This window comes from Macaca nemestrina, chromosome 1 (genome assembly GCF_043159975.1).
Source record: "Macaca nemestrina isolate mMacNem1 chromosome 1, mMacNem.hap1, whole genome shotgun sequence".
NCBI classification, from domain to species: Eukaryota; Metazoa; Chordata; class Mammalia; order Primates; family Cercopithecidae; genus Macaca; species Macaca nemestrina.
In genome coordinates, this window is record NC_092125.1 from 189886955 (window position 1) to 189902401 (window position 15447).

General features: G+C 44.2%; 1 protein-coding gene across 26 annotated transcripts in view; it reads right to left on the bottom strand.

Annotated features, from left to right (window-relative positions):
- LOC105494891 (ST3 beta-galactoside alpha-2,3-sialyltransferase 3) overlaps positions 1-15447 on the bottom strand; it is a 232030-nt gene that overhangs the window by 114757 nt on the left and 101826 nt on the right. For 25 of the 26 annotated variants that reach the window (XR_011621909.1, XR_011621903.1, XR_011621901.1 and 22 more), the window contains one exon: positions 4211-4253. Coding sequence is in view for 16 of the 26 variants with exons in the window: in XM_071094441.1 (XP_070950542.1) it covers positions 4211-4253 (43 nt within the window). In the remaining 10 variants the exon portion in view is untranslated. Of the gene's footprint in view, positions 1-2225; positions 2233-4210; positions 4254-15447 lie in introns of all 26 variants that reach the window. The other variant, XM_071094468.1, reaches the window with a different exon arrangement.

Sequence of the window (15447 nt, forward strand, 5' to 3'; positions counted from 1 at the left end):
ACACATAAAAGTTATATAAAATTGCCAGGCATGGTGGCTCATGCCTATAATCCCAACACTTTGGGAGGCCAAGGCGGGCGGATCACCTGAGGCCAGGAGCTCAAGACAAGCCTGACCAACATGGAAAAACCCCATCTCTACTAAATATACAAAATTAGCCAGGCAAGGTGGTGTGTGCCTGTAATCCCAGCTACTCCGGAGGCTGAGGCAGGAGAATCACTTAAACCGGGGAGGTGGAGGTTGCAGTGAGCCGAGATTGCGCCACCGCACGCCAGCCTGGGCAACAAGAATGAAACTCTATCTCAAAAGTATACATATATAATGAAAACTTCAGGGTCCATAAGTAAAGTTTTATTGAAAATATAGCCATACTCATTAATCTATGTACTATCTATGGATGCTTTCAAGTTAAAACAGCAAAGCTGAGTAATTGTGACAGAAAAAATAAGGCCCCAAATTTTAAAATATTTCCCATTTGGCCCTTTGCCAAAAGAGTTTGCCAATCCCTTTTATAAATAATTTCTTCTGTCTTACCTTCCAGTTCACTAACTCTGTCTTCAGTTGTATCTAATCAGCTGCTAACCCCTTTTACTGAGTTTTTAATTTTGGTCATTGTATTTTTTAACTCTAGAAGTTCATTGTTTTTTCAAATCTGGTATTTTGCTTTTCATAGTTCCCTATTCTATGCATATAGTTCAGTACTGTCTCTTATTTCTTTAAATATAGTATATTTAATTGCTTTATAAATAATGTGTGGTAATTCCAATTTCAGAAATCTTTGTGGATACTCCTCTGTTGCCAGTTGTTTTACATGTTTCTCATAAAACCATGAGAACAAGCTTCAATAGAAGCTTGTTTCCTTGTGTGTTTAGTTATTTTTTACCGTAAGCTGTTCATTTCCTTGAAAAGTTATTTATGAGGAATGCATGTCTTCCTCTATGGAAAGTCTATATTTATTTCTGCCAGGTGCTTGGAGGCACTGCCAGTCTGGAATACCTTAAACTGAATTCATGGCCTGAGGTTCCCTAGATCACCTGAGTGATGAGAACTCTGGCAACAAATACCAAGTATTTTTGTTCCAGTGCCATGACCTACTCAGTGCTTTGGTAATTGTTCTTGCAGCCTGCTTTGGGGGTGCAGGTTTATTAATAGTTCTAGTTTATCCTTATGCTGGGTCCTTTGGGATTCTAGTTAATATAAAAGTAATTAAAAGATGAAAAATATGGAAGATAAGTTAATATAATGAGAAGGTCTAAAATTTAACCAGAATTTCAGAAGAGGAGTAGAGAGAGAGTGGGGCAGAGGGAATATTTAAAGAGATAATGGCTGAAATTTTCCCAAAACATATGAAATTCTTATACCCAAGAATCTAAATGAGGCCAGATACTGTGGCTTACACCTGTAATCCTAACACTTCAGGCAGTTAAGGCAGGAGGATCACTTGAGCCCAGGAGTATAAGACCAGCCTGGGCAACATAGCAAGAGCCTGTCTGTACCAAAAAAGGGAAGAAGACGACGACGAAGATGAAGAATAAGAAGGAGAAGAAGGAGAAGAAGGAGAAGGAGAAGGAGAAGGAGAAGGAGAAGAAGGAGAAGGAGGAAGAGGAGGAGGAGGAGGAGAAGGGGGGGAGGAGAAGAGGGGGAGAAGAAGAGTGGGGAGAAGAGAAGGGAGGAGAAGGGGGGGAGGAGAAGAGGGGGGAGGAGAAGAGGGGGGAGGAGAAGAGGGGGAAGGAGAAAAGGGGGAAGGAGAAGAGGAGGAAGAAGAGGAAGAAGAAGAAGAGGAGGAGGAAGAAGAGGAAGAAGCAACAGCAGCTAAAAGAATCCCAATCAAGATAAATAAAAAGAAAGCCTTACATTGGCATACTTATTCATACTTTATAGAACACTTTCTTTTATTCTGCATAAAGCCATAGGAAGTGAGTGCTATTATCTACATTTTTCATAAAGGAAAACGGGTTCAGAAAGCTAAAATATAATAATTATCTAAGGTCATGTAATACTATGCAGCAGAGACAGAATTCAAATCCAGTTCTGACTAAAGTTCAGATCCTTTCCTATACTTCAGAAATAGAATATAACACAACTAGAGAGGGACTTGGTAAGGGGTGATCTCAACTTTGCTGAGTAACTGCCCCCACCAAAAACAGAATCCTTAACTTGGAAACTTCTCTCTGGAAGTAGGTGGAAACCTTTCTCAGGTATCTGTGAGACAGGAGAGACAGCACTGGACTTCTGAAGACAGCACTGGACTAGAAAAAGCTTTGCAGCTAGAGGCAGGAAAGTAGCTTGTACCTTAGATTGTGAGTTAAATCAAATGAGGCCAAGCCAATTTACTGTGCTAACGACCAAGTTAACTCACATAGTTCAAAGAACTGGCCTGATATGCAACAGAAAGCTACACAACAGCCTACTCTGCAGGACCCAACTGTCAGGAGAGCAGGGTAGGAATGTCCTCCTCATCCTCCTCCTTTCACTGCTGAAGACAGTTTAAATATTGTAGTATGTCCTAGAGAATATGCCTTTTGTTCATCAGTGTGATTCAACTTGGGAATTACTCTTATCTCTTCCGTTCTGGTGGCATTTCACTTGCTTATGGCTTATACTTGATTTGTTTTTTTCCAGAGTACTAAATTAAGAATTTCCTAAGAGTGAAGCCTATGGCTTTCTATCACAATCAAATACCCCATTCCCTAGATGTTAACATGCGGCTGACATCTCTCTACTAGCCTGGTATACAGAACACACACATTTTCCTTCATAGTTGCCTCCATAATGTGTAAAAGTTGGGAGATTTACAATGCCTGAACTCACAGTATGAGACATCAGAGCCAAGAAGCCAAATGCCAGACTATTCAGTAGGAGAACCAACCAGCCCCTGATTTGATGTCTTGTACGCAGGTGTGGCCATCATCATCAGACACAACTGTGGAAAAGGCCCTTATGCAACACGGATAAGGAAAGAGAAACAATTCTGATCCTTCATGATGTCTGCCTGGTAAAGGGCAGGGGACAGAGGTGCACAAAGATGACTAACAATAGAAAGGAATCACAGTAGGTAGTAAGGTGGTTCTGCAAGGATTTATTGAGCATCAGCTATGTGAGCAGGCTTGCAGGGGCATGAACACACGGAGTGGAGAGAGCTGTAACTCAAGGCATGCTTGTCAAATAGGAAAGTACACAGTCATCCTACCATCATCCATCCATCCACCCATCCTTTCATCCATCCATCCATCCATCCATCCATCCATCCATCCATCCATCCAAGTGTTCAGTGTTTAATGGGTACCTGACAAACATACGCCAATACTGTCTAGGTGCTAGAGAGACCAAGAAGACCAGTAGGGAAGGATCCTGGAAGGATTAGATACTCAGTATTTGACAGTCCTCTATGAATTAATCATTTCAATTAAATTCTTACAAAAACCCTGTGGAATAAGTTTATTGTCATCATCTTATAGACGAAACTGAGGCTCAGAGTGGTTAAGTAGCTTGCCCCAAATCACAAAGAGAATAAACGTCAATCTGGGATTTGAACCAAGTTATCTACTAGGCCTAGCTCTGAGCCTGTGCCCTTAAAAAATCAGTAATTATTATGCAATTACAGTATAGTGTGATAATTGTAACAGAGGTAGAAAATTCAAAGGAAGCACAGAGGAAGAGACAATTTTGTGTGGGGAGGAAGTAGTTTTTTTTAGTTTTCCAAGTGAGCTAGCAAGGAAAGAGAATTTCAGGCACAGGTAACAAGCATACACAAAGGTAGAGGGAAAAGGAGGGTTCACCTGTGGCAAGAGTGGCAGGAGTTGAAGCTGGAGAGTAAGATAGGGAGTGATCACAGAAAGCTGTGCATGTCAGGTGCCAGAGCATCTCTGAGAGGTCCCTACCTCCTGCTGTGACTCAACTGTCCTCTACCCTGTAGGAGAAGCCTTTCCAGGAGCCTCCTAATCCTTCCAACTCCTGGCAGTGGCCTCCTCCTATAATAAGTTGCCTGTGCCAGCCAAATCAAAGGCCTTACGTTTGCACCCATCATCCCACCCTCTGTGGCCACTGCAGACCATAACATGCCCCAAGATTCTGCTGACAGCCTGAGGACAGAGGCCCCAGGGAGTCCCCTAGTCACCAGAAGAGTGATGAGAGCTGACTCTTCAAAGTGAGACCCAGCTCTCACAGACCTCTCTGCCACAGAGCCAATGTATCTTCTCATTCTACTCACAGTTTAGAGTCCAGATTCAGGAGGAAGCCCAACCGATCATACTCTGAAAAAGAAAAGCAGAAAATGTCATTTAAGTCAAGTCACTGATGATACTAGCATATTGCATCCCCCAGACCTAGACCATGGGGACAGACAACCCTTGGAAAAGAACACAATTCAACTGCTTCAAAGAATACAACTAAATACATAAACCACAAAACACCAGCTGAACACCTGTTTTGTGAAGGACCAAGTTCAATGCCAGGTATTTCCTATGCATTCTAGGGCAGCCAGTCCTATGTTGGTATACAACTGCCTTCCTTCCTGTATAAATGTGGTAACTGGAACTGAAATTTAGTAAACCATGAAACTGGAACCTGGAAAATTAAGAGGCTCAGATGCAATATCTGCTTCCTCTGAGCTCTAAACACAGCATTTGCTGAATCAGTCACCTTAGCCATGGGGTGAGGATGTGGCAGTCAACAGGTCCCCAAATCCATGCCAATTCTCTTCATGGTCATCATAAAGAACCAATACATCAGATTACATAAAGAATAGCAAGTTTACAATAAAATTTAAAGACAAATTGATGTTTCTAACAAGTGATTAATCAGTATTTTAATTTATTTAAGTTCTTTACATCTTGCCTCATTCTAAAATGAGGTTGAAGCAGTTCTATAAAATTGTATGGAGTACAAGATTTATAAAGGATAAACCTGGGGGCCAAAGTGGACATAAACTTAGGAAAATGCAGGTGGGGTAAGGAAAATAGTAAAAGTGAATATCCTAGGGCCGTGTGTGCTTGCTGGAGGAAGATTACAGATCTGTCCTCAAGATTTTCCATAGCTAAAACTAAGTGCAAAGCACTGATTTCATGGTTCAGCAGTATCTAGAAAATAAACCAGGAGAATCACAGCTATTCTTGATACTAAGACTTGAGGAAAATTTCCTGTGTCCTCAAAAACATTTGTATAAGGAAAATGATAGGAAGTGTCATGGGATTATTTCTTATGGCTCTGCTCCATAGTTGCAGTATGTGTGTGTGTGCGTGTGCGTGTGTGTGTGTGTGTGTGTGTGTGTCTAGCCAAAATAAGGTGGCCTATGAATGCAGTTCTTAGCTGGCCTGGCTCAGTCTGAGGGTAAAACAGAATACCAAAATACTGGATGGAAAAGGCCAGGCAGCAAAGCTTTCGAGGAACTCAGGCTTTAATAAGCAGTGAACAGCAAAAAGAGGGAAGTCACACACGCTGACAAGTACCTCCCAGGAGTCGTTCTGCAAGGCCAATTAAGGCCAGACTCATTGCTTTCAAAATCATCTGAGCTGTGGAGAGAGAATAAATCCTCTTCTTAAAATTGAAGCTACCAACTAGGACACACAACTCAACACAAGGCTTACCTCCCAAGAGAATGGCCTTGAGCAAGTGAAAGCCTTTCCTCAAAATAATTCTGGTTTTGCTCTAACGCAGGCAAATGGATGAAAGACTTGTCTTAACATATCAAGAACTTACAAACATTGGTAAGAAAAACAAAAAAAAGACTTAAATATAAAATAAAACTAAAAATACAATTTGCAGAGAGTTAGTGTCAAAGTTAAGTGCTCTCTCAATAATCCTATCTTATCATTCCATAAAAAGGAAGCCTTATCAACTTGCCAAATACCCGTTACTTTTTCCCTGTGTGGTGACAACCCTGGGGGAAGTCTCGTGCTGTTGCTCCTCAGACCTGAGCTAAGACTCCCTTAGACAATGAATCCATACTTAGGCGGATTCCTTCAAGAGAGGCCAGAGAATGTTTCCCTCATTGTTGCAAATTCAAATGTCAGGGGCCAAGCAAGAGCATAACACAAATGAGGGAAGTGGGAGAATGTAATACTCTTATACAGCAGCTCACACTACTTATTTTAGTTGCATTAAAAAACAAATCCTGTTGGAATGTCTTTTTTTTTTCAATTCACTGTTTTTCCTCCCATATATTTTCTGTATAGTAAAAATAATTATATCTGTGGTTTATTATTTGCCAATGGCATCTTAGTTTTGTTTTGTTTTACACACACACGCACACACACACTGCATATTACAATTCTAAGAACTCTGCATTTCTAAAGCAAGTTTGTCCCTTCATGTCTCTCCTGGTCTATCTATTGTTTTCTCTCTTTCATTAAGAGATATGAGGGCAGGACACAGTGGCTCACACCTGTAATCCCAGCACTTTGGAAGACCAAGCTGGGAGGGTTGTTTTGAGTTCAGGAGTTTGAGATAAGCCTGGGTAGCATAGTGAGCCCTCATCTATTCAAACAAATTTTTTAAAATTAGCTGAGCATGCTGGTGCACACCTGTAGTACCAGCTACTCCAGAGGCTGAGGTAGGAGGACGGCGTGAGCCTGGGAGATCGAGGCTGCAGTGAGCTGTGATCACGCCACTGCACCCTAGCCTGGGCAACACGGTGAAGGATCACTGTACCCCCCACAGCCCTCAGAAAAGAGACAGGAGTACCAGAATAATTTAAGGAAAGGTAATTGTGAGCCCACTGATGATAAATGGCAGCTCAAGCCCAGAGGGAACTGAGTCCATCTGGAGAGTGTGTCCCCTGCTGAAGGGTGGCTCCCACTAGTTCCTGCTAACTATGCCAGGCAGCAACTCAGGCCCCGCATTACCACATCTTCTGATTTTTTTCAAGGCAGGAATCTGGATTTTTAAGGTAAAATTTCTAAGTTTATAAACATTGGCAAATGGATTCAAGAAAAATGTAAAGATTATGTGGACTGACAATTCATGAGGGCTGTGGCTGCCCACAGCAGATGCTCAATAAATATCTGTTGACTATTATCAGGATTATTTGGTCACAGCAGTCACAAGTCCAAATCAAATTAGGGTAACAGGATGCTCGAAATAAAATTTTAGCCAGGCCTATAAGGTGATACATTTCAGACACCACAGTGAAGTGCTAGACTAAGATGCAGATTTTCAAAGGAAATCTCTTAATACATATCATGTAATTCTAAAGGCCTTCCCTACATCAAATATAAATAGCAATCAGTTGCTAGAGATGAAGGGAGACAGGATTTGAAAAATGTCTTTGTCGGGAGCTGTGTTATGAACAGGGCAGGCGGGGTACTTGTCTCTCACTCCAGCCTCTGAAGGATGCCTAACATGGCCTTAAGGTTTAGAGAACACAGTGGGTTGCCTGGGGCACCTCCTACCCAACAAGTCTAGAGGACACAAAGGGCAATGGGTGGGCTGCTGCAGGAGAGCACTGCATGGGGACTGGCCTGCATTCCCAGAATCTGTGGCAAAAACTAATACATGAAGGAGTTGGTGTGGGCTCATTTCAGGTCCTTTCCAGAAGATCTGCCTGGAGGGTTGACTGGCCCTCGGCCAACAGAAGCAGCCGGTAGATGCTGGGATTCCCAGGAGCTACAGAAGTGAGGAGCAAGGCGGAGACATGGGCATTACCCACACCGGGGTAACCACGGGAAGAGGCCCCTAAGATGGAAAGGGGTCATCAGAATACTCACAAAAGCACCCCATCAGAGTCAGCTTTAACTATTTGTCAGGTCCAGAGAGTGCAAACACTCTAGGTCTTTATTGCTCATTCTCTCTCACTCCCACAGCAATCTTGGACATGTCAGAGGCATATGGGAGAGGAGGGAAGAGGAAAGACAAGCAGGGCATGCCCTTTCCCCACCAGGCACCTGCCAGCACTAAGCCCTATTGCAGGGAAGGGAGCAACTGCAGCTTTTATGAATTGAAAGCTGTGACTGTTACACAAGATGGGACCCTCTAAGTTTGTAAATGGCAACTCACTGCGACTATGGAATTCTTATTACTTCAGATGTATTAAAGACATGAAAACATTTTAAGGGAACAGTGGGAGACAAAATGAAGGTGTCTGTGATGATCCCTCGACATTTCTTGCATGCTTAACATACTGGTTGCACTAACTCAGGTGAACAGGGTGATTTAGTGGTTCACATAACCAAAACGTAGGAAGGGCCAGAGTGCGGAGGGTCTCAGGGGTGACCAAGAGTGACTGGAATAGAGGGAGGCCATCGGGCCTCCCTCTATTGTCTGTACTCTCCCCTGGTGAGCTTTCTTCGTGAGTGAGGCAACGTGGCCACCAGCAACCTGTAGGCAAACATCTTCCGCTTTGCCACTGGCAAGGGATTGCATTAGGCCCTCTGCTCCCAAGGGCGAAACTCCTGGGGAAAGGCTAGGTCTGGTGGAGCGTGCACCAGCACTTCGTTCTGTTCTAGTCACAGAGACTGAGGAGACGGGGTTTCTGGAAAATGATGACTCCCATGTGATACACATGGTTACAAGGAGCATTACCAGAAGAAATGTGTTGTACTGAACAAATAAAGTCCCCTTGCAAACAATAGAAATAATCTTTGAAAAACTAAAGAGCTAGCTAAATCTCGGAGTTTAGATTTAGCTGTAAATCTCAGAGCCAGTTACAATGAGCCATGGACCCCATTTCTCTCATCCTCGGTCCTCTGACAACCCTTCTCATAATGCCCTCTGACTCACGATTCCAACCACCTGGGTCACCCCTCTCTACCTCCTGCCACAACTGAAGCCTGGCAGACCCTACAAAGCTTTTCTTGAGGCTCTCCAGGGGACGCTGCTTTTCCTCTCCTCTGCCAAGCACCTGTGGGAATGAGAGGGGAGTGCTTATGACATACTTTGCAGCGATTTTCATCATCTTTCCTGTGTTTGGCATCCTTGGGGCTCTTGGATCTGTGGGTTTTAATCACATTTGAAAAAAATTTGGTTCTTATTTCTTCAAATATTTTTCTGCCCTCCTCTTTCTTTTAGGGGCTCCAATAACACGTGTGTTAGGGCTGCTTGAAGTCCCATAGCTCACCAGTGGTCTGTTCATTTTTTTCCCCCAGTAATGTTTCACTCTATGTGTCTTTTCTTTTTCTTTTTTAAGACAGGGTCTCGCTCTGTGGCCCAGGTTGGAGTACAGTGGTGCAATCCTGGCTCACTGTAACCTCCGCCTCCGGGGTTCAATAGATTCTCCTGCCTCAGTCTCCTGAGTAGCTGGGATTACAGGCACATGCCACCACGCCTGGCTAAGTTTTGTATTTTTAGTAGAGACGTAGTTTCACCATTGGCCAGGCTGGTCTCGAACTCCTGACCTCAAGTGATCCACCCACCTCAGCCTCCCAAAGTATGGGATTACAGGTGTAAGCCACCACACCCAGCCCTTTTCTTTTTTTGAGACAAGGGTCTCAACCTGTAGACCAGCCTGGAGTGTGGTGGCACAATCATAGCTCACTGCAGCCTCCAACTCCTAGGCTCAAGCAATTTTCCTGCCTCAGCCTCCTGAGTAGCTAGGACTACAGACAAGCACCACCACACTTAGCTAATTTTTAAACTTTTGTAGAGACAGGGGTCTCACTATGTTGCCCAGGCTGAACTGCTGGCCTCAAGCTATCCTCCTTCCTTGGCCTCCCAAAGTGCTGGGATTACAGGTTTGAGCCACTGTACCCAGCCCTCACTCTGTTTCATTTTAGATAGTTTCTACTGCTGTATCTTCTAGTTCACTTTTTTTATTCTATAGTGTCTAATTTGCTGATTATTCATCCGGTAAATTTTTCATCTCAGACACTGTATAATTTCATCTCTGGGAGTTCTTTTTTGAATCTTCCATGCCTTTCCTTAATATTCTCATGCTTTCCTCTGCCTTCATGAATATAGGAATAGGACATAATGCCCCTAATTCTCTCATTTGTGTCATCTCTAAGCCTGCTTCTACTGATTGTTTTTTCACTCATTATTGGTTGTATATTCATGCTTTTCTAAATTGCCTTGTAATTTCTGATTGGCTGCCAGCTATGTGAATTTTACCTTGTTGGGGATAGGATACCTGTGCATTCCTTAAGTATTTCTGAGATGCAATTAAGTCACTTAGTCTAAGGCTAATTGTGCACTGTTACTAATTTTGCCCCACAGATAAGGCAATACCTTCCTGAGTACACTATGTGATACCCCATGCATTATACAGTTTTCCCACAATTCCCAGCCCTGTGTGACCTCTAGGGATTATTCTGGCTGCCCCTTTCCAGTGGTTCTTTCCCCAGATTCTGGTAGTTTTCCCATCCACATGTACCACATATCCCATCAGCTGAGAAGTCCAAGGGGGACCTGCAACAAATCCCCTGAGCTCTCTCTCTGTGCAGTTCTCTCCTCTCTGATGATCTGTGAATTCTAGTTGCCCTGGCCTCCTCAAATGCTCAACTGTTACCTCACCTTCAGACTCTGGGGTTCTCCTTCCCTGCAACGTGGACTGCAAACTCTCCAGGAAGTTGGCTTGGGCAATTACAGGACTAACCTCATCTGCTTCCCTTATTTCAGAGATCAGTGCCCTGTGCTACCAATTGTTCAATATCTGAAAATATTTCCATATTTTTTTTTCTGGTTTTTTTTTCAGTCATTTCTCCTTTCCTCATTTTTTCTTTATTCAGCCTAGACTTCACCTTGCTCAACACTCAGTTTAGCCTGCCCAATTATCTTTCCATTGTGCCCAAACCAAATCTCTTGTTCCTGTTCGGCCTTCTCTCCTGAGCTCCACTATTTTTTTTTTTTTTTTTTTTGAGATGGAGTCTCACACTGTTGCCTGGGTTGGAGTGCAGTGGCGCGATCTCAGCTCACTGCAACCAACGCCTCCCGGGTTCAAGTGATTCTCCTGCTTCAGCCTCCCGAGTAGCTGGGATTACAGGCACCCGCCACCATGCCTGGCTAATTTTTTGTATTTTTAGTAGAGACAGGGTTTCACTATGTTGGCCAGGCCAGTCTTGAACTCCTGCCCTCATAATCCACCTGCCTTGGCCTCCCAAAATGCTCGCATTACAGGTGTGAGCGGCTGTGCCTGGCTGAGCATCACATGTGTATATCCAGCTGCCTCCTGGACAGCTCCAGTTCAGTGTCCTACGGGCACTTAAAACCTAAACCATACCCCCCAAGTTCATCTTCACCCTCACACACACCCAGAACCTCTTTCTGGATTTCCCACCTTAACGAACAACACCACTATTCACCCAGCTGCCCAAGCTTGAAACCTGGGAGAATTCCTTCATTCCTGCTTCTCTCTCCTTTCTTCTAATTCATTACTATGTCCTTTTAATTCCATGTTCTAAATGGACCTCAAATCTACTTAATTTTCTCCATTTCTACTCCCCTCAGCCTAGACACCTTTACTTCTCACCTGGATTGCTGTACCAGCCTCCTGTTATAGCCCGGTCTCCCTGTGCCTGTCTAATACATGCTCTATGCTGTAATCAGAGCTATTTTTCTGTAAGATAAATATGGCCATATCACAATTCTGCTTAAAACCTTTGGTTGGACTCTACTGATCTCAGAACAAATCCCAATCTCTTCATCTACAAGGTCCCTCAAGACCTAGCCTGTAGCTACCATTCCTACTTTTTTTTTTTTTTTTTTGATACTGTCTCGCTCTGTTGGCCAGGCTGGAGCGCAGTAGCATGATCTTGACTCACTGCAACGTCTGCCTCCCAGGCTCAAGCAATTCTACCTCAGCCTCCCGAGTAGCTGGGATTTTAGGGGTGTGCCACCACACCCAGCTAATTTTTGTATTTTAGTAGAGACGGGGTTTCACCATGTTGGCCAGGCTGGTCCTGAATTCGTGACCTCAGGTAGTCCACCCACCTCAGCCTCCCAAAGTGCTGGAATTACAGGCATGAGCCACCGTGCCCAGCCTCCTACTTCATTTCTTGATTCCCAGCATCACCCCTGCCATATTTGATGTTCCTGCCAGGCTGATCTGTTTTATCTTTCTCCAACATAACTTTATAATCTCCAGGCCTTTGAACATGCCTTTCTCTTTATTTAAAATATTTTCCCTAATGGGTGCAGTGGCTGACGCCTGTAATCCCAACACTTTGGGAGGCCAAGGCAGGCAGACTGCTTGAGCCCAGGAGTGTGAGACCAGCCTGGGCTACATGGTGAAACCTGGTCTCTACTAAAAATATAAAATATTACTCGAGCATGGTGGTGTGCACCTGTGGTCCCAGCTACTGGGGAGGCTGAGGTGGGAGGATCACCTGAGCTCGGAAATTTAAGGCTACAGTGAGCCATGACTGCACTGCTGCACTCCGGCCTGGGCAACGGAAGTGAGACCCCGTTTCAAAACAAAAAAATTAAATTATATAATTTCTCAATCCCTTTTCACATTGGTTATTTCCTACACATTATTCCTAAATGGCCCACAGTTACCTCTAGCTCAAAATGGTGCAAATCAGACTTATCTCTGCCTGTTCCCCAGTCTTCCAGCCTTGATCCTTCTTGTTTTTAAATGATGGCATTATCATGTAGTCCTCCAAGAAGGAAATTTTTGGTGAAACCCTAATGTCTCTCATTTCTACATACAGACCCTGTTCCCCTCCCTATCCCATCATTGCTTTTGCTTGAGTCTTCACTGTTGCTTGGTTCATGTGGCAACCTTTTGATCTGTCTTCTCAACCTCATCTGCCACTCCCTTCTAGGCAGCCTTTATGCCTGAGAGTTAGCTACTGCAGGTGACATTTCTACAATGCCTTCACTCACCTTGCTCATCCTTCAAGATAATTTAAAGCCATCACCAAAGTTCAATTTCACAGATGTTTTTATAGTACAAGGAACTTTACATCTTTCCCTAAATTTCCAGCCCTGTCTTACACTATTGTCTCCCTTGCTCTGTGCTCTGGTGATTTTGGCCTCTTTCAGTTCCTAGAATAAGCCACCTCTTTATTCGGTTAATTCCTGCTCATTCTTTAGACCCTAGTTCGAAGGCCCTCTTTTAGAAAAGCATTCCTTGCCGGGCACAGTGGCTCAGGCCTGTAATCCCAGCACTTCGGGAAGCCGAGGCAGGCGGATCACAAGATCAGGAGTTCAAGACCAGCCTGACCAACGTGGTGAAACCCTGTCTCTACTAAAAATACAAAAATTAGCCAGGCATGGTGGTGCGTTCCTGTAATCCCAGCTACTCAGAAGGCTGAGGCAGGGGAACTGCTTGAACCTGGGAGGTGGAGGTTGCAGGGAGCCGAGATTGCACCACTGCACTCCAGCCTGGGCAACAGAGTGAGACTCCATCAAAAAAGAAAAAAAAAAGAAGAGCATTCCTTGTCCTCCCTGTGTAGACCTCACCCTTCACATGCTCCTGTGCCACAGTGTACTTTCTCCAGTTTGTAATTATACATTTACCGACAGGTACCTCTCCTCTGCTAGTCTAGATGTTCACTAAGGCTCTTCTTTTCCTCACAGTTGCATCACCTAACACTATGCTTGGCATGTGGGAGGAATGTTGAATGAACGACATCTTCTCTGATCTAACTTGTTAGCCTAAACCTTATATGTGCTCTCTAGCCCTTCCAGAACTTACTCATAAACCTGCAGTGCACATCTGTTGTTTCTGTCCTTTTAGAAACAAGCCCCTTGGGTTTCCTTCAGGGAACTGTTGTTCTCCCATTGCAGGCAAGCGGTGAGACTGTCGATGGGATTTATGTCCAAAGTGTAGGCACCTGACAAAAGCTAGGTTAGTGGGACAATTTCTTCCTTAAACTCAGCAACACCAGGGAGGAAAATAACGTGCTGAAGAGAGGGACCACTTGTTCCTGCAACCTAGATTCCTGGGGCTGCCCTTCATGTTCTTCCTGAGAGCTGGATGTTTAGATTCTGTGTATACCCATGTCCTTCTGGTAAATTCCTTTTTAAAAACAGTTATCCCCAGTCAGTTTTTGTTGCTTTCAATTAAACTATCCTAGCTTATATGGATTTGGGTCCTCCTAAGGGGCAGGGCTCACCTCTGCACCTAACATCACGTCTGGCACAGAGCTGGCGTTCCATAAATGTACTGAATGGATGGAGGAGTGGATAGAGTGACCAAATAAGCAAGGCAGCCTAATAAGTAGCCCTGAGACCTGGAGTATTTGTCTTCCTCTAACCCTTGCAGTGAGGGGGCAGTGTTGGTGGTAGCAGTGATGGCAGCAGCAGGGGCTTCTTCCTCTCCCTGTCCTTCTCCCTCGCCCGACATCTTTGACTGCAGTGATTCCCTTGCTCTGGCCCTTCCTGGCTCCCAGCCTATCTGATTACATCACTATCACCTGCCCACAGCGAGCCTCCTCTGGCTCTTCTTAGGCCCAACTGTCTGCCACACTATTTAATGCCCTTCACACCTTCTATTTTCTGGGTTTTGCTTTGGGGTTCTCTTTTAAGAACTCCCAGTTTGCCAAGGTAGTTCCCTCCCATCATGTATAAAGGCCTGAAATTTAACCCTCTCCACAAAGACTTCCTGAGTCACCCGAGTCACTGGCGTCTGCCTGCTCCATCCCAACCAAGGTTCTTACCTGACAAGAACTTTACTCTCAGCCCCAGCCTCACAGTCATGTTACTGACTATTAAATCTGTGTGTGGCCCCTCACAGAGTTCCCTGACTAGCAGGAAAATTTAAGCATCATCTTTAGGAAGTGTAAATGAGAAAAGAAAGCAATCAGGAAGGCATAGGCATTATGCTCCAGGAATATAGGAGCAGAGCTTCTCTACTGCTGGCGTAGGGCAAGGTTACAGATCCCAGCGCATCTCCTTTATACAAATGTGTGCTTGGAGTTGCATGTGAATTTGCCTTATACAGAGGAACTGCTATTTTGAGTGTACCAACACTTCAGGGACAATTCACCTCTGGGATAGTGGCATGAAAGTCTGGGTCTCACCAGCAGCTCAGTGATCCCAGATCTGTACTAAGAACAGAACACTCTAGGAATCCTGGGTTAGTCAGGCACAATATGCACTGATATTCCAGCTCTCCTAGCACCTGAAAATACTCTCCTCCCCAGGTATCAAAGCAGAAAGCCAGCAGAAATGTTTAGTCTGATGGCTTAGGCTTCCTGCCTTGGTCAGGCTGGAAAGCCCAGGATTACAAAAATCACTGACCAAGGAGCACGTGTGTCTCTGCCCAGCTCCAGGTGGGGAGTGGGCTGATGCAAATCCCTGCCCTTCCCCTCCTGCACGTGTACCAAGTCAGAGCTGTGAATACACAAAGTGCTTTTTCAGATGTCTTTGAAATTAACCACTAACTCTTACATTGCTGCCTTAAAGGAATAAGTCAGTCTAGATGTCATAGCAAAAGATTCATATAACTTGTTGGATGAACACTGGAACACTGATATAAACTCTTAGAAGGTTCAGAAACTGGACATAAACAAAAGGATGCCATGTATTAAAGTATGAATACATGTAATAATGAAACCTTGTTACTTATAA